The 19,203-nt window shown below is 47.9% G+C and overlaps 1 protein-coding gene across 2 annotated transcripts in view; it reads right to left on the reverse strand.

Moving 5' to 3' along the window:
• Window positions 1-1,229: 1,229 nt before the first annotated feature.
• LOC144942744 (SPRY domain-containing SOCS box protein 1-like) overlaps window positions 1,230-19,203 on the reverse strand; it is a 53,829-nt gene continuing 35,855 nt past the window's right edge. For both annotated transcript variants that reach the window (XM_078869620.1, XM_078869619.1), the window contains exon 3: window positions 1,230-4,528. In XM_078869620.1, coding sequence (XP_078725746.1) covers window positions 4,511-4,528 — 18 coding nt within the window. In that variant the 3' untranslated portion in view covers window positions 1,230-4,510. The remainder of the gene's footprint in view (window positions 4,529-19,203) is intronic.

Genomic DNA, 19,203 nt, shown 5'->3' on the forward strand with positions numbered 1-19,203 from the left:
GGCTCACAAAGGGGGCTGGTGTGGCTGGGGTCAGGCGCAACCGCCTTAAGTCTCCCCAGCACCGACGCTTACTTGCCGCACCAACTTCTCATTCGATGCAGAATCGACCGAGGAGAGGACCCAGGACAATTTCCAATGCCATCCCGTCATTGACATCCGTGGCTGGGATTTGAACCCGTGTCGCTCGGCTGTTTGGAATGCGACGCGCAAGCCACCACCACACGCAACCAATGCCCTCCCATCAGCTCTCGCACACAAGGCCAGATTAAGTTTGATGTGGATCCAGGGCCTGTTGTAGGTTTGGGGAGTTCTGCCTTTTGAAAAGTGCCGTGACAAATCGTAGGAGCCAAATCGAGGCGAGCACGAAAGAAACTTTGAATTTTGGCACCGTAACTGGGTAGCGATACACATGGTGACGCAGCGCCCCGACCGACCAAATTTACCTCAACGATTTGGTCAAAAGTTCTGGCGGGTCGCGTTACAAACGCAGAAGGGCTTCATTTCAGTGACGAGCTCTGCGATAGGGGGTTGGGGTAAGTAGGAAGGGGCTCAGAACATTAAAAGGAGTTTATAGACAGATGAATTGATGGTACACTGGTGCAGATTAACACACCGGGCCTCAAAAGCACATTTAAATTGGAATATGCAAATCTGTTTTTAATCAGTCTTTAATTGACCTCGTCGCCAAGTTCGACGCCATTCGAAGGTTTATTCAGTCTCCCGATACTTGCAAAAAAGAAAAAGCTCAATATTGACCGTCGATTTGGTTTCCAGTTGAATCGAGGAACAGTCCCGACCAAGTCGATGGAACAAAGAGTCAAATCTTTGCCTTGGGAACACGGAGCCAGCCAATCGTCATCGGGCTGAGTGCTGCTATACATGGCGACTGAAGTCCTTGTTCAGCTACTCGTGAACATCAATCTTCGGTCCGCTTCGAAACCACGGCAACGGATTTTGACACACCACCATCCTGAAATATTTCCTGATCGGCATTTGCGATCAGAAATTTAATGCGAAAAGGTGTGTTTTTTTATGTAGATCGCGCACTGGCGTACCACCAATACGTTAATTTATATTTTTAGGAGTTTATTTTCGGGGCCCATCCAATATTGACGCCTCAGGCTTCAAGCCCCCTATAGGCCCCTGCGTTCATTCGAACCTCCACACACCACAGACGATAAACAAGTCCCTCTCGCGCGTCATACAAACGAACGCGGGAAGGCATTTTTAAAATTACAATAGTTTTATTTAATGAGGGGAGGGGGGGAACTTTCACAAAATGTACAGCAAATGAAACCATAAAACTCGGGTTCACAAAAGTAAAAACACGTTCAAGCAGTACTGGAAAACACAAATGTAACGGAGTGGAGGGGTGGGGGGGGTTGTGATGGGAAAACCATTCGCCAAAATAAAAATGCACAGCATCTAAAAAGGCTTCGGACTGATAATGAAGAGGAATTCTAACGAGTTGTTTAAAAAAAAACTCCTTGTAACCCTCGCTTGGACATTTAAAACCAGGAGTTGAATGAGCACAACACAGACCACACACACACACGCGCACACACCCAACCCCCCCCCCCCCCCCCCCTAAAGTCAACGTGCTGGTTTTCTGGGGGGGCGGGTCACATTTTTAATATAAAATAAGGGCGCAGGGCTTCCACACGTTTTATATTTTACAAAAAAAACGTAGCTTTGCTCTTAAATATAAGGTGTGCTTTTTTGTTATAACTTCGTAAAATACACATCGCATGGAGGGGTGCGTTAAAATAAAAAAAGTTAACCGTGCATCGTTTAAGGACTGCTCATGAATGAATGTGCAAAACAAATGCTGATGGAATAAACATTCCTGGACGCAACTTGTATTTTTATTTATTTTTTAATCTGCACATGGGAGGGAGGAATTGCTCTTTGAAAGAACACGTATAACAACTGCAAATTAAATGGATTCTACGGTATTTTAAATTCGAGGAGACTTTTCCAAGAATTACAGCACCAATAGAAGAAAAAGAAGAATCACTGAACCCCATCGACAGAATTTAAGCCAAATCGTTGGGAGCAATGATGAAGGTTGAAAGACAAAAATGAATTGGTATTTCAGAGAAGGCAACACTTGAGTCGAGCATATAAACCTTTATCAAAAAGACGTGCATCAAAAATTGTAATTGCGTGAGGAGGGAATTCAGGTTTGAATATAAAGCAGAGTTACAAGAGCCAGCACTCTTTCCTCGCCAGGTACCATCATCGTATTTTTATTTCTCTGATAAAAGTGGGAAAATGAGGTTTTTACGGTAAAGCCAGACAGATCTCTCGCTAAAAGCGGTGTTTTAATACATCAATTTATGGCTACGGTTTGAAAGTCACCGAGATATGTACATAAAGGGGCATCCCCAAATTGGGGGCGGGGGGGAATTTACGTAAAAGCATCTCCTTGAAATAAAAACACCCCACTAAATCAGTAGCGCGCGGGAGACCTAAGTTTGCCGTTTGTGAAAAAATAAATTACAAAAATAATTCTACCTGGGATTTTACCTCCAGATGAATGACAGTCACAGGGAGGTTTGGATGAAAATTTGAAATGAAGCAAAGGAACATCCCCCTCCCCTCCCCCCCACCCAAAGCGAAATTCTCTACCGTGTTCCGTGGAAATCTCGTCACGACGAGAGGGCCTACAAGTACGATGTAGCGCACATTTATCTCGATAAACTCCACCTCTCTCTCCCTACACACTTGCCAGTCAACCATCTGTCATATAGCATGCACCACAAATATTGCACTTGGGGGGAAAAAAAAAAGCCACCTCTCAAAAAAAACAAGCACCCATTTACACACACACACATCCGAATAAAAATTAAACAATTAAAGCTAAATTAAATTACAAGCGTATAAATGCACGGGTAGGTTCACCCACTCAGCATCAAGTCATGGTGGGGGTGGGAGGGGGTCGGGAGTAAACATGAAGCTTTCCCCGCTTGTCCAGCACGGAGCGTCCTCGCACAATTCCGATGCACCACCTAATATTAAGATGTTGTGTCCTTGCTTAAAAAAACACCAACAAAGTCGTTCTGCAAAACCGCAGAATGTTGTCAAAAATGGGTTGGGGGGGGGCAGATAAAAAGGGACAAACGAGACGTAGAAGAGAAGTGGTGGTGAGGGCTCACGAGGGAGGTGAAAGACGAAATTTAAAGCTTTAACAAAAAGGTAGAAATGGAAATTTCACTGCATGCAACTTTTCAACAACGCTGGCAAGCCAGGGTTTGTAGGCTCCACTCACATTGCTGCATTTGTCAATTAAAAAGCTTTTGTCTTTATAAGAAACCACCAACATAAATCTAGAGACATGAGGCCCACGTGCACCCCCCCCCCCCCACACACCAAGGGTGTCAAGATCAACGATGTAGAACTAATAAGAAAACCTAAAAAATATCATTAGGAAGCAGCATTTTTATGGTAAATTGATCAGTTCAGTATATACCATTCGTCGGCAATGTTGTTCCAGCACATCGCCTCGATTGATTAATGGCCAGAGAAATATATAAAATTAGGATAACACAGCATTGCATCCTGGCCATGTAGGGGAGAGTGGGATATATAATGGCGGTAACCATGACGTTTTCTGTGTTCACATTCAATTTTGCGTTCAGTGTTAGGAATGAGGAGGTGTAATGCCTGATCAACGTCAGCAACGATAACGGACTAATTTCAAGTTGAACCCCCCGCCCCCCCCCCAATCCTTGCAACTCCATCCCCTCCAAGTCCCGGAGCAAACGTGCGGTTTGGGTTGGCTGGCTACAGCGTTCGGTCTCTCTCGGTCTTCTCTTTCTCTCGCGTCCCTTAACCGTGTTGTATTTAATTTACACGTGAAAAAAACTTGCACGGCTTGTCCTCGGTCCCAAAATTCCTGGTTCCAGACTCCCGCCACAGGAGCAAAGGAAAAAAAAGCAACGCCGCATGTCCAGAATTTTCTGAAGATAAAAAAAGGTACTGTACAAATTGCGTGGTGGTGGTATCATTGTCGAGCAAGGTTGTCACGGTGACCTTGGCACAACTTCAGGATTTTGTCTGGTTCACGAGATAAATTAAAGAACATTTCAAGACATCAGCTAAGGAGCGAAACGGTCGGTTCGTGGAACGTCGTCGTGTGCATTCCACTTTTGTTTTCTTAAAATCAAAAGGGGGGGGGGGGGGGGCGGGGGTGAGAAACCGAGAGCAGAGTAGCGTTTTTGGTTGTCTTTGCGTTTGCGAACGAACACATCCGTGGCCTGGACGTGCAGGACGGGCGCGACGTGACACCGGGCAGGAGGTGGTTGCGGTTCTTCACAACAACAACAACCACCACCAAGCTCCTCAACATCGAGCACAATGGCAGTCGCCGCCCATCGCCGCCACGTCTTCCCCCCCCCTCAGTGGTACTGGAGGTAGGACTTGAGCGCGGGGGGCAGCGGAAGGGATTCTATTTCGTGGAGACGATCTTTCCCCATGGCCCCTCGTACGGACCTCCGTGCCAGGTCCATCAGAGGCAACGGCTCGGCTACACGACACAAAGGGGGTGGGGGGGGGGCAGAAAAACAGAACGTGAGTTCGGACTTCATTTAAAAACAAAACGTACGCATTTATGGACGCGGAGTAAAAACGCACGATCTCGCGGGCCGCCACTTAATGTTTGTTTGTCCAAGGCGTGACACGGGGTGAAGAAAATGGACAGGAGAGTTTCTTAATTCCAACCCCCCCCCCCGCTCTCTCTCCATCCACACAGCACTGTTAGTACATCGGCAAAGTTGTGGGCAAGTTGACCTCTTCCTAGACAGTCTGGCCGGTGTGGAAGGTTAGGCCAAATGCTCTCCTAGAGAGGGAGGTTTTTCCTCTCAGAGATCCCTCGAGTGGAAGCCCTTTTACGTTTTATATTTAAGGTCAGGAACACGTGGTATGTGTTCCCGTTGTAACGGCACACGTGGCACAGCGGGTTGACTTTGCTCGGTGGTTCCCAGTTGCTCATTTTCACTTCTGATGGATGGGCTTTTGCTTCGGGGTGCTCCTTCCTCAGTTGGTAAATGTACGGATCACAGGCTCGCATTTCTGTGCTCGTTAGTGAGATTTTCTTAATCTGAGCCGCTCGCACCGTACAAATGCTGATAGGCGATTATGGTGTCTATCAGATGCCCCCACATGTTTGCCTGAAGGGGGGGGGGGGGCAAAAAGGCACACACTACCCACACAGGCCTCAATTTTTTTGTTATCAATGCACTTGTACAAGCGGTGCAGAGATGTACGACGACTTTCGTGTGGTCGACATGACTTCAGCATCATTAATAAAAGGTTCCGTTCCCTGCTCAGGTACAGCATGGTTTGTTCTTATCGATCCTAACGGATGAGAGATGGAGCATTTTCATACAGAGCCCTGCACACCCCCCACACACACACAAATCCCCGAAAAACTTTACCAACTTAAAAAGTCAAATGGAAGGCAAACGAAAAAATAAAAAAAAACGCCGTTATAAAAATCCACAAACGCACATATTAAAAAAATGTAAACAAACAGCACGGAGGGGGGAAAAAAAAAGACTTTAGGGCAGGGTTGTTTATTGCTGCAATGTTGTTTATAGGAACGGGACGGCGCGTGCGTGCGTGCACACGTGCCGTTAGGCGGGAGCCGAAGCACTGAATGAGCGTGGACCACAAAGCAGCTTTGATTCACAACGCTGCCCCTGGTCTGGAACGTCAATGAGGTCTCGTTCTGCCGGCTTACGAAGAGTTGGGGGTGGGGTGAGTGGGGGGGGTGAAGGGGGGTTCAATCTGTGCTCTCGGCTGTGGTCTAGACAAGACGGCCATCTGCTTCTTGGTCGCCGTCCACATCATGAAAAAAGAAAAACACAACAACGCGGCCCCGACGAGAGGGTGGCCGGTGCGGTTAATAAGCGCACGCCTTGCGCAAGTCAGATTACGCCACCGTGGCGAGATGTTAACTACCTCGCCTGGTATGCAGGAGGTCACCAACCCAGACAACGCATGTTGTATCTCCCCGTGGTTGTGTGGATTTTTCACCAGCGGTCCCCCGGTTTTTTTCCCGCATTTAGAATCCAACATGGGTTGAGTATTTGGCCGATATTCATTTTCACGTCATAAGCCACTTCTCGTTGACCTATCATTTGTGGCCAGGTTGCTTCTGAAAGAGCTCCATAGCTCAGTGGGCCTTAGCTGGAAAAATAAAGTAGCTCGAGTTTTACAATGGGACAGGGGGGGGAGCGAAAGGGGGGGTTTTAGAGAAAAACAAAAACGTGTAAGCCCATCACACGAAACCAAGAAGCAGCAAAAAAAAAAATCCAAGATAAGTGGAGGTGGTGACTGGGTGGCTCAAAAGTCAGAGGGACAAGATCTTGATTTGGAATCCAGGTCTCGGCCATCTGCGATTAAACTGGGGTTCTTCTCAAGGTGGAGTGTACGTTGATTGGCGTCAGCCCAGCCACCAAAGGACAGCACGGGAAGAGCCACCACGTCGGATGGTCATGCGACGCGCGTTAACCCCACGTTACGTGGAGCGGTGGGAGAGTGGTTGCCTGCTACCGCATGGGATCGGTTCTCCCCTCGCTCTTGAACCGATGTCCATAAGTAGTTCTGCGATTTCCCGCTTCCGTGAGCGGCTCGTCTACTACGGAGAGAGTTGCACTGTCCTGAGAGATCCATTGGATGGTCTCATGGACTGGACGACGATTGTGCAAAATGGGATTCATATTGGGGAAAGTTTACAATAAAAATGCCCACTAAAATACCCCGCTCAGCACTCAATGATAATATGGAGTTGTTAGAGCAATTGAACTTTCCTTCGTGAACCAAGAGTTCATATCCAGCCTAGGGCTGACTCTTTCCATGACCAATTCCTTGCGGGTTGTATAAATTAAGTATTATTTTGAGCACCGATGCAGTAAACATTTCGCGTATAGCTCAGTGAGAATTATAAGTGCCATTAAGAATGTGAAGTTTACCCCCCCCTTGTATTAGGAGCACAAATTTGAGGCAAGTGAATGAGGAATATTCGTGGAGAATATAGCACCAGCAGCGTTGGGCAACAACAACAAATGCAAGTTTAATTAGCAACTCTCAAATCAATTGTTAAACTTAACCAGCAACATCCATCGTTGGCATTGGTCACAATTATTTGCAACCAAAAAAACCCACACATTGGAAAAACAAAGTCGCGTTGCATTTGCCCAAAAGTAATCAAACTTCCGACGGGAGAAGTTCGGCCGACACCATAAGATATTCTCCATGGCTGCTCCAGCGTCTCTGCTTCATTATGTATATAAATGTTATTTTGCGTCTCCGCTTCACTATATATACACTCCAAAGCGCAGCGTTCAGGGAGGGAGTGGGTCGCATTACTTGCAACACTCAAAACGCAATTCGATGGCCTCTGTCATAAACTGCAGGCAATATATATATTTTTTTAAGTCCAGACAGGCTCCCCACAGGAAGGAATGTGGGCCGATGTTATCGCTAGATTGTAAAAAAAACAACGCACCATAAGACCACCAACTAGTGGACAACAATGCAGTGTCCTCGCCTCCGACGATGTTATTATTATATTTGAAGTTATTATTTTTCGGTCATACTGCGCATTGGCAGCGGTTTCCACAAGCGCAAAGAACACAAAGCTCACATTTTGACAATACCACGGCGACGTTTAAAGTATATAACAGGCAATGTTTGGGGCAATTGCCTTTTATTCATAGCACGTGTATATTTAAAAAAACTTATGTATTTAAAACCACCCCCGTCAAGAATCTTGATGTAAAAAAAATATTCAGACTAAAATTGTATACTGGGATTGGAGAGATCTTAACAGATGCTAAATTCCATCTTATAAAATAAACACATGTCGGCAGCAATTTTTTTTTATCGATTACTGGAATGGTATTCATGCGTGGAACACGCTGGAATCTCATGCAAGGCGATTGGAGAACCGTCTTCGAGTGGAGGATGGTTTGTAGAAAATATGCGCACAATTAGGCCTCAAAACTGCAGAACAAGTTTGAAAGGCGTTAAACCAATGTGATCGATAGAAAATCGAAGAATAAAATCAACCTCCGACTTAGGAATATAATTTTTTTGCAATTATATTGCTCAGAATCTTTTGGTCGGCGAAAGCAAACCGATGAAACAAATACCCCTACACGAACACTCCCATTGTGGGAATTTCACACGGATCGGATGGTGTTGAGAGGAAGACAAAGACACTTTTAGTGTGCCAGAGATGCTCCTTTTTTTCCTTCAGGGGCTCTGCCACATGGGGCCCGATCCATGAGTCAAAGGGGTCAAAGGTGAAGGCTCTGCCCTGCAATTGCCGGTTCACGGCAGCGCTGGCAGATGGACCTCTCCACCTTCGCGCGAGCTGCGAGAAGATATTTGACCTGCCGCCTCTTACAAGCGTGGGGAGTACACCCACACGTACCCACACCTCAGGCAACCCGCTGACCATCTGTGTACCGGTTTATAATTCTGGGTGGACAGAGGTGGTGGCAGGAGAGGGGGGGGGGAAGTTGGATTTAAGTTACTTGCACCATCGCTTCGACTGCCAAACCGAGAGATGGAACCAGCGACCTCGGGGATGGCAAGTCCACCGTGCGAGCCGTTAAGCACGGTGGAGCCACCCCCATCCATCACTATTTGCAGTTAGGATACGAGCCCCTCTCATGGTGGTGTGCTCTCTCGCTACATGTGCGTGGACATTCGGTTGCTCAGGTTAGGAGGAGTTGGTGCGCAACGGCCGCTCAAAGCATTAATAAAAAAAAAGGCGCTTCCAGGCTAAATCAGCCGTGAGGATTACTTGATTTAGTCTGCAAAATTGATTTCTCCCCCCCCCCCACCCATTTGTTTCACCTTCAAAAGCGGGCTCTGGTTGATACATGCGCATCACGAGGCATTATTAGTTTAACCTTTACGCTTGCACTTGCATAATGCGTGCGTCCACGTGTCCACAACGGCGTATGCCGAGCCGCACTTGCCCCAACTGTCTGTCGAGGCTATACGAGGGGACGGAACTTTATCATCATTAGGTGGTTCACGAATGACGCTCCAAACCCCAGCGACGATTACCTAAACTTGTTACGGGGCCTCCGGCAGGTGTACCGTCGCGGCCTTAAACAGAAGATCTGGTGCGGTGCGTAAACGCCATCGTTGGGGGAGAGAGAAGTGACCCTGTGCGTGGTTCTCAATACCTCTTCCTTCCCCCCCCACCGGTACATCGAGCTAGCCTTAACTTTATCCAGTTCTGACGACGTACACGAACGATGACGTTCATATACATGTACGTCATCGGTGACGTTACTCCCACAAGGCCGTGCGACAGTTTGGCACCGGCTATCACGGCGCAGGGTTCGTGTGGCTACAATCGCGTTACGCTTCTAAAATTAACTCCGAACCGCTTGCACGTTGCAAGATTCGGCGGTGAACGGGACCCCCACCCTGCATGCATCTTGCCGACATCTCGGAACAGGAGAGTGTTAATAGGCGCTCGCTAACAGCACTTCAAACAACCTACACACGCGTCGATCATCCGCGTGTTCAAGTTGCCCTGCGTGTCTGTTGGCACGATGTCTGTCTGACGTTTTGCTGCACATCCTGGGAGCTTCACCAGTTTTTAAAATAATCTCAGGGGAGCCACCAGGGAGCTCTCCCGGCATAGTCACAAGAATCTACGTCATAGAACTAGAACCGTCAATCTCTGCCCAAACAACCATTGCCAAAGCAGTCCATTAATTTTACGCGGGATTTAATTACGTTTATATTTTAAGATGCGTCAGTATCGAGTGTATCATGCGCCGAAGGATTTATTTTCTTTACAGAAGCCACATTATAGCCAAGCAACCTTAAAATAAAAAAATACGAGACAATGCCAAAAGATATCCCGTGTCAGCCTTGACCAGACTGGTCGGGGCAAAGTTCCATTTTACGAGAAACGCAGGCCGCACCTCGCAACTGAAAAACACAGCTACCATCACCAAATATCCGCCGAGAAAATAACTAAATAAAATAAAAACATAAAAAATAAAAATAAATAAGCACTTGGAAGGAAAATGCGTGCAGTCATAATAACCCGCAGACGAGTGTGTGCGTGTACGTGCGCTTGTGGATGCGTGGATAAAATGTTCATGGGTGGGGGGGGGGTAGCAGACGAACCCAGCCACCCAAGTTCGATTCCTGCTCATGGACAAACGGCCAGTTGAGAAATTATCTTAAGTTTCTGGGCCTCCGCTAGGTCGATTCAGCCTCAAAACGAGCACCCGGTGCGGTGTGTAAAACATCGCCAATGGGGAGACAAAGACGGCCGGTCGTGGAGTTGGTCACCCACCCCTCCCCCTCCCCCCCTCGTGTGCCGTGCCAGGCTTCAGCAGTTGCTCCAACAGTCTCCATTCAGGCTATACGGGGGAATCTTTGTCCGTGTGCGTGTGCGCACGTGTGTGCGTGCACAGGCCGTGACGTGGGGCGAGACGGGCGGCAGACAGGGCGCGGAGGGAGGGAAGGAGAGGGAGGGGGCTGCGTCGTGCCCGCTGCAGGAAACCCCAGGTTTCCTCCTCCTGTCCCAGCCTCACGTCCCACCCCCACCACCGCAACGACCGCTTCTCCCCCACCCCAGTCCAGTCTCCCCCCCACCCACACTGCACCAGCGCTATCCCCCGCCGCACCACCGCCCATCATACCACCCCATAATGGAGCACGCGAGAAACCTCTCCAATCATCTGCACGGTGGCCGCGGCGGAAAAAAGAGAGAATGGGCTTTATCGGCGGTGTAGATTGCGACTGAAAATTATCATCATCATGCCAATGTCAATCCACTGCTGGATGAAGCCCCCCCACCTCTCCGCCCCCAGCAAATCAATAACCTCTCACGATCCAGATCGATTAATCGAAGGCCATGGTCTCAGGTGCTGTGCGGTGGTTGCATTGCGAGCCAAGGAAATGGGGGAAGATTGTGGCCTCGTGATGAAAGGATTCACGAATCGAAAATCGCAACTCGACGATTACACCCCCTACCAATAAATAGGATGTATAATAAACAGTGTATACAACGGTGCTTCTAATTGTTTAGATAGCCAGGGGGGGAGCCTCAAAGTCTCCAAAAGAGTTATGGTTTGGGATCTTGATTTGAAGCTTTCGTGACTGCAGGAATCCATACTCTTTAGTTCTTTCGGTAAAGTCACGTGGGCGACTGCTGGGTTGCTTTTTCCACCCGAGGACGACCGCTTGTGTTGCGTCTGCTCATTCAATATTCCAAGTCACCTGACCAGGTGATTTGGAATATTACAATATAAGTTTCAACATTTCCACAAAATTAGTCTAGCGCAAGACTTTGTTCTGAATGTCAGGCCGAGTAAAATAAACGTCGAAAGGTCTCATTGCTGAAGAACCCGCCTCGTGTCAACTCTTTGCATGGAAAGTTTGCACAATTTCCCATTACATTTTACTGGGGCGCACAAACATTGTTTCCTACGAATGGTCCATGGGAAAAAAGAGACTTGTAATCAGACCACATCAGTTTTAAAATTTTGGTCACAATAATTTCATACATTCCCTTGTATACCAGATGACTTAAATTACATTGGGTTTTTTGCTGCCGATGTTGTTGCAATGAGTTGGAACCTGTAAAAAAAAATATTTTTTCAAATCATGTACCGTCCAACATATCGGGCAACGAGATTGGCCCAGCAGGCCAAGGGAACAGCAGGAGAAACCAGCACTGGTCCCCCGTTCTTCAGTGTGCAAGCATACAATTAATGTTTACTGCGGCCGTGTTAGGGGAAAAAAAAAACCCCAAGAGCCGACTTCGTAGCCTTAATCCACTGCTCTTTGCCATGAACTTAAATACTACAAAAAATATTTTACAGAAATACTCAGACGATGGTTGTCTGGAGAAACTCCAAGCTTCCTGAACCTCACCACATAACCCCGGATTTTAAAGCACGCGCAAGAACCAAACTAAAACGAGCAGACATAACATCTCCGCCCCCCGTCCCAGATTTTCCCTCTCCACATTAAAAGTAAATTTTATATATTCTCATACAGCTATTCAGTCACACAATTTCAGCAGCGCTGGTTTCAGGTCAAATGAAACTCTGGAGACGATCTTGACATTCAGCATCTCATCGGCAGCCAGGCCGCGCTTGAACCAACGCTGGTGTGAACTGCCAGATGTTTAAATCGGCAAGGGGACCCCTCTCCATCCCAAGCTGCCTCAAAAATAGGTATCTTACCTATACTGGCTTTGAGCGTTAGACACCCTCTTTACCCGTAGATTTGCACTAGGCACCCCCCTCGTAAACTAAAGCGGCAGTGGTACATGCCCGACCTTGAGAGGACACGAGAGAGAAACCCTTGACCGATGGGCAACGCGGCGGCTTTCTTTGGTTGGCAAGCGGCAGCAACGTTATGCAATTGGTTCCCGGGGGGAACGCGGCCATGGCTTCCTGCGCCGAGCCAGCGCTGGAAAAGTCAAAGCGCAAAATTCCCAGCAACAGGAGGAGGCACGCAGAGCGGCAGCGTCGAAAACCCTCCCGGGGGCTTGCTCGTGTTGTGCTCTTGTGATGCCCCCTCACTAGGCTACGGCTTCTGTTTTACTTCACGCAGCTCCACGCTCAGGTGACGGAGGTACAACAAGGATGGATGTCCTTTGCTTTTTTTAATACAGTTTTGTTCTCCCTGTAAACGCCGCGTGGCTTTCATAACGCGAATTGGTTGTAAACGCCATCGACGTACGAGGGAACATCTTTTTAAAAACGCGGGCACGGATTGGATAACGCGATCGAGTGAACGGAGCTACGGTCGCGCGAGGACCAAGCGGTCGTGCGGCTGCTTCGGCGTAGCCCTCGCAGAAGCCGGCATGCTGCGAGATGCTACCCACGCACCCCAGTCGTGTTCAGCCTGCATATGCTTCTCACTTGTGTGTTATCACCGACTGTGCTTTGCCCCATGTTATAGATTAGTTATGATTTTTTTTTATATAATGCGGTGGTCTTCAGAAACGCAACTACCGTGTTTACAGGAGGACAGATTGTACACACGTGGTATAATTTTAGCATATTACGATCAACAACTTCACCAGCCTTTGAGCTGTTGGAGTTGTATTAGGTTGCCAATAGCGACAGAATTTCAGAAAGAGACTGTTTGGACCAGCAGAGATGGGTGCCACATTGCATCAGGGAAAAGCCCTAGAAGAATACAAATTTAACAGACGGAATCACAGATTTGCTGGGTGAAGGTTCTCCATGCCACGTCGGTCATGGGTGGTGGGGGGGGGGTTTGACCATACTTTTCCATGCTCGTCAGTGTTACAGATTGCGAAGAGGGGCACCAGGACCAGTTCAGATAACAGGTCACACCACCTGACATCAGCCGTGGCCATCGATTGAACTCGGGTCGCCGTGTTCACAGGCAGGTGCACGAACCTCCGCGCCGCTGTTCCAGGGGCACAACTGTTGCAGAGGCTGCCCTGATTATTACTGGGGGCGTAATAACCATTGTAATGCGCAGTCTGCTTCACGCAAACGACGGTAAAGATCGCCCGCCCCCCCCCCCCCCATGTCAGTCGCGAGTGTAGGCCATGTTTGCGCTGCATGGCGTCAGGGTCCAAAATAGCTGCATTTCAAAAATGACACCGCAAATTACTCAAATTGGGATTATGCACGTAGCAAATATTCCCCCCCCGGCTAATGCTCCAAAGGTTACTCTCTTGCAAAGGAGACTCATCCTGGTGCCGAGTTCACTTGTTTAAAAACAAAATAAAAAAAACTTTAAACACCTCCATATGTATCTGGTTAATAACCAGGCACACATAGCTCATAAGTCTAGAATATCATGGAGTTAACTTTCCAAGGACTTGCGCTTAATAGCAGATGGGAGCGTCACTCTCCGTGACGACCGATTTCTCTGCAAAAATCAACATTAGCACCGTTGGCTACGTACGGTGCAAAAAGGTCACATATGCAACTACATGCATTTAATCAAATTCCATGTAAATGAATTTCTTCCGTCCGAATTTGGCCCACGCCAAAAAGTGAAACAAAAAAGTGATTAGAAAGGGAGCGAGCGTTTTTTTTGTTAACACGTGTAGTCATTGACGACTGCGTCAACACCAACCTGGCATTGACTACGTGGTCAACCTGGGAACCCAGTTGAAAAACACAGGCGAGGCTTGCCCAGATTTCAGACGTAGGCTTTGCACCTCTCTCGCTCTCCTCGAAGTGCCTGCTTCATTGTTCCATCGTGGGCAGTAACCATGGAGACAAGCAGACACAACTCATGGGTTGGTTTGGTCATTGGATTCTGGTATAAAAATAGTTCCACGTGAAATGGTTACGAGTCCGATCGTCTACAAAATTTGCCTTTGGGATGTCTTAGCAACGGTTATATTTGCCAGACGTATTGACTTAGAACATTTCGAAATCAGTACATCTGTAACAAGAATAAAGAATTGTATACTCGATTTAAAGCTTTCGTGACTGCAGGGATTCATCTTCTTGGTTCTTTCGGTAAAGTCACGTAGAAGGGAAGTAATAAAATAATAAAAATAAAACACAATTAAATAATTCTCACGACGTTTCGGCCACAACGCAAGCAGCCGTCCTCAGGTGAAAACCAGATCTGAGGACGGCTGCTTGCGTTGTGGCCGAAACGTCGTGAGAATTATTTAATTGTGTTTTATTTTTATTATTTTATTACTTCCCTTCTACGTGACTTTACCGAACGAACCAAGAAGATGAATTGTATACTCGACTACCACACGTAAATGACCAATCACAAAGCGGTTATCGAAAAGGCTGTGGCTTGACAGGGGTGGCACCTTCGTCACAAGGGTGGCTGTTCTGTTTAAAAGGACATTTCAATTTAAAGATGGAATTCAGCAGGATCACCCAAATATTAACCTTTTCCCATTCCGATGATGTACGCATACATCAGTTTTTCTTCGATTCCAGACATACACCGAAGCTCCCACAAGGCCATGCGAGAGGGCGTGCGGGCACATTTTGGCTCCAGCTATCAGAGTGCAGTCGTGTCGCTACAATTCTCTGCGGCGAGTACGACGTATTTTAACAATGGTGCCTTGCCTCTCCAAATAAAATTAACGCTGAACCACTTGCACGTTGAGGTTCGGCGGTGAATGGGAATCACCCTGCAACTTGCAAGCGTCTCAAAACGAGAACGTGTTAAAAAGCAGCACATGGTTGCTGCCATGTTTAGGGGAGGCATTTACCATTGACGTCCGTGAGTGTTCACCTTAAACGCAGAGATACTAGAAATATCCGAGTAAAAGCTGGACCAAAAATCTGATAAAATCCAGAGAAATCTGGGAGGGAGGTAGAAAAAAAAATCTGAACGTTCAGAAACCTAAATAAGGGCCCACGCTTAGCAGAACTGGCTCCCAGCGGCTTCCTCGTGTGTCCGGAGTGACAAGAGTCACTCGTGAATAAAAAGCGACCGCGTGACAAGTGATTTGCTTTCGACAAATTGCTTTGAGGAACAAGAAGCACACAAGGAAATGTTTCCACAACCATTTTAGAAAAGCAGCCTGGCCCCGGTTTATGAACCCAGGCAAAAATGGACTTTGCCCAAGTTCCTACAACAGCCTTACCGGGCCAAGTGAGCACAAACCGGCTGCATAGTTCTCATTGAGTGGGCCGCGCAGATGAGCTCCCTTGGCAAAGCTCTCACTCACCGGGCAGGGAGAGTCAAATGCCTGAGGTGCCATCGGAAACAACTGCGATGCCAGGGGGCGGCCAATGTGGAAGCGAATCGGATCATTTTAAAGAAATGGCATGGCTTAAGCAAACCAAAAAAAAATCAGGTCAACTCCAGGATTGTTCTTGCGCGCTAAAAAAACGGCAATTTTTTTTACAAGTGTAACCTAACCCCAAAGCACACTTTAATTATTGTTAACAATATATACACGCGATTGCTTCCCTCCAACTGATGGGGGGGAAATGGAGAGGGGAAGTGGTGGGGGGGGGGCAGAGGGGGAGGAGGAACTAAGTCCACAGGAGGTGCAAGGCTCTTGGAAGGACGGTACAAGAAGCGAGATGCAAGGGGGGGGGGGCATTCCGAGAATTGGAAAATTTCACAAGGACGGCCACTTTACAGCTTGGCTACAAAATGCAAGAAGACGATGACGACCTCTCACGGGGGGTGGGGGATAAAAAGCCTGGACAATATTTTAGGCGGAGCAAGGTCGGCTGCCCTTCAAGGGGACCATGTATGAAAAACATTTGTCAAAATGCCGGTGATAATTTTTTGCGATTTATTCTTGCAAGAGCTCGGGCAAAAAAAAGGCACAAATAGTAAAAAAAAAGAGGGGGAGGGGGGGGCAGTTCCCGATGAAGATAGTGCAGGGCCTGGAGCATGTGATATAGGGACCCTACATTAAAAAGAATAAATTCTACTTGTATAGTAAAGTAATTGGATTTTTACATTTGCAATACAGCCAGATAATGACAAATCGCTAATCTTAAACACCCAGTTGTTCATAAAAGTTAAAGGCAGTATAGTACTATAGTAAAAGTAAGTGCAGAGTCACTGAACTGCAATTGATAGCTTGAAAGCATTTAGTGCGGGGCCCTTGAAAGTGTGCGGCCCGGAGCATTTGTAGATAATTCTGCTACTGGGATGATCCGGCAATGAGGGGGGGGGTCTGAACTCGGTGCTTCTGGGCTCAGGGAAGAGGAGATTGGGGGGGGGGGCTCACTCACTGTCCCACTCACGTAGGGACTGCGAGCAGTGGGGGCGCATAGGTTTTTGCGGTGGGAGAAGGGAAGTCAAGCGTTTCAAAAGTGAAAGGAGGTGGGGGGGGTCAGCGATTGCTTTCTGTTCACCACTCCTAATATCACCAATACCAGACGTGATTAAAAAGAACACAGGAGGAAAAACAAATACTTTTCTTGGGCCGGTCCTTTAGGTCACTTCAATTTTAGAAAAACTATGGCACAGAGAGTACATTCATTATTATCAGAAGCAGGTCACTGTCGATCCACAGCTGGATGAAGCCCCCCCCCCCCCCAATGCAGTTACCAATCCCTCGGTTGTACAAATTATTATTACTTCTAAACACCGGAGTACTTTCCCTACAAAATGTTACCCTCGCACGATTACGAGACGTGGCCGCCCGTAAACACTAAAACGATAGCCGTTCTCCAACTTCCAAAAAACCCCACAGCAAAAAATGCAATTCATTTTCAGCCGCGTTGTACAGTACGAGTTTAAAAATGTATTTCCCCCATGTGCCCAAATTCTAACTATAAATCACGCTCGGATGTGTTTGTTTTCAATTCAAATTGTAATGCATTTTTTGAATGTTACTTTCAGCTTCCTTCCCCAGTCCACCCACACACAGCCGCACGCGTCACCACCCCCACCCAGCCCAAAATGGTGTTCTCCAGTTTTAACCTGAAGATTTAAAACAAAACAAATTTTTCTTTACAACCGATTGTTGGACGTCCTTCCCTTCCCGCAACCTCCCATTAGCACGGTTGGCTACGTAGAGTGCAAAAGAAGTTCACACTCATCTCACCTACTGACCCAAGTACGATGTGAAAGAAGTTCAACATACGAACGAAGCAGCAGCCGTGATCAAAATCCTAACTTTTCAGGGGTAACCCCCTGGTGGTTTCGGAGTTCGGAGCACAGAGCCAGCACACCTGAGATACTGGGCTTGAATCCACAATTCATTGAACCAAGTTCAAGGGTAGAGAGTTGAATCTGAGCCTGGATCACAAATGACTGCACACCAGCGACGAACAAACTCCTGTAGGGCATTAACAAGCGTGCCCCTAGGTGCTAACGATAGATCAAAATCAGCGGGCCTTCAGAAGTAGTCCTGCAACGTCATTGGCCAGGGCTGTTCCCCAAAACACATGGCGATGCACGGCTTAGCTGCAGAGTTGTGAATGGAATTGTGGTTCGCAAAGCATCAATGCTGCCGACAGCACGATCGGAACTAGGGGAGGTGGGGGGGAAAGGACACGGTTTATACATCCTGGTTTGCGTGTAGCAGAGAAACGGTGACATCAGAATTTATTTTATCCAGTGATTTTTGGAGGGTACTGGCCACCTTGGCATATTTGATCCATTCCTTTGGTCAGAATTACCAGCACCCGTCGCGGTTCTTCGTAACGCCGATAAAAATTCTCACGGACCACGAAAATAAAAAAAACGCTTAACAGCGAAATCCCCTCTTTCGCAGCAGAATATACACTGCTGGTGCAAATGCTGCGAGCGAGAATGGTAACGTGGCATGGTTATGTTCAATGACACACCCAGTTGCCTTGCTGTCACACGTAGCAATCGGTTCCCTCGCACCATGCCACGTTCTTAGGTTGAGTTCACTTCTGGGAGGCACAGATTACGCTCCGAAACCAAATTGTGCACGCCCCTGGGTGTGGGGCAGGCATTGATGCCGAGTTGCCACGATTGTAATGCAGTGAGCTCACCTGGCTCTCCACACACACACACATGCTCAAAGACAAAGATCCTCTGTGTAGCCACACAGACGACTGTTGGTTTAAGTGCTGTTAGCAAGCGACTATTAAAAAGCCAAAAAAAGGCAAACGAGAGGGGGGTGGAGATCGACCAGCACTACACCTGGGCCAAGTCTGTCTCGCCAGTGCTAAGCACTGCACTACCGCTCCAAAAGGCCCCCTCTCTGTATAGCCTGCGCAGGCTGATGGGCCAAGTGCCGTTAAGGGAGCAGCACACCATTGAAGGCCGGCAGGGCAACACGAGGGGGTGGCGTGGCCGGCACCACTCCCGCCTTTGTAAAACATTGCCACTGGGGGGGGGGGGGGAGGGACACACCACAACAGGTAGTCATTTAGGAGGCAGAGTTGACCTAGGGGAGGGCCTATGACCGCTTCCCCGACGTGCATCACACACACACAACCCTACACTCGACGGTATACAACTCAGAGCTGAACGCTAACACCACGACGTAGGGGCAAGTACAGGTGCTACGGCTTCACGTGGTGGATGCCCCGCAGATTTTGAAATTGCCTGGTGGCATTCGTGGGCCATCGTTGGCACACGCAGTGGTGATGGGATGGAGGTGTCGGGGCGGTAGTGGGGCACACAGACAAAAGATCCCGCCACGTGTGTAGCCTTCATTAGACCGTCGGAGCAAGTGCTGTTATATAGCGAACACGTCAACACCGCACCCGTTCAACGCCCCCCCCG

This window comes from Lampetra fluviatilis, chromosome 28 (genome assembly GCF_964198595.1).
Source record: "Lampetra fluviatilis chromosome 28, kcLamFluv1.1, whole genome shotgun sequence".
Lineage (NCBI taxonomy): Eukaryota > Metazoa > Chordata > Hyperoartia > Petromyzontiformes > Petromyzontidae > Lampetra > Lampetra fluviatilis.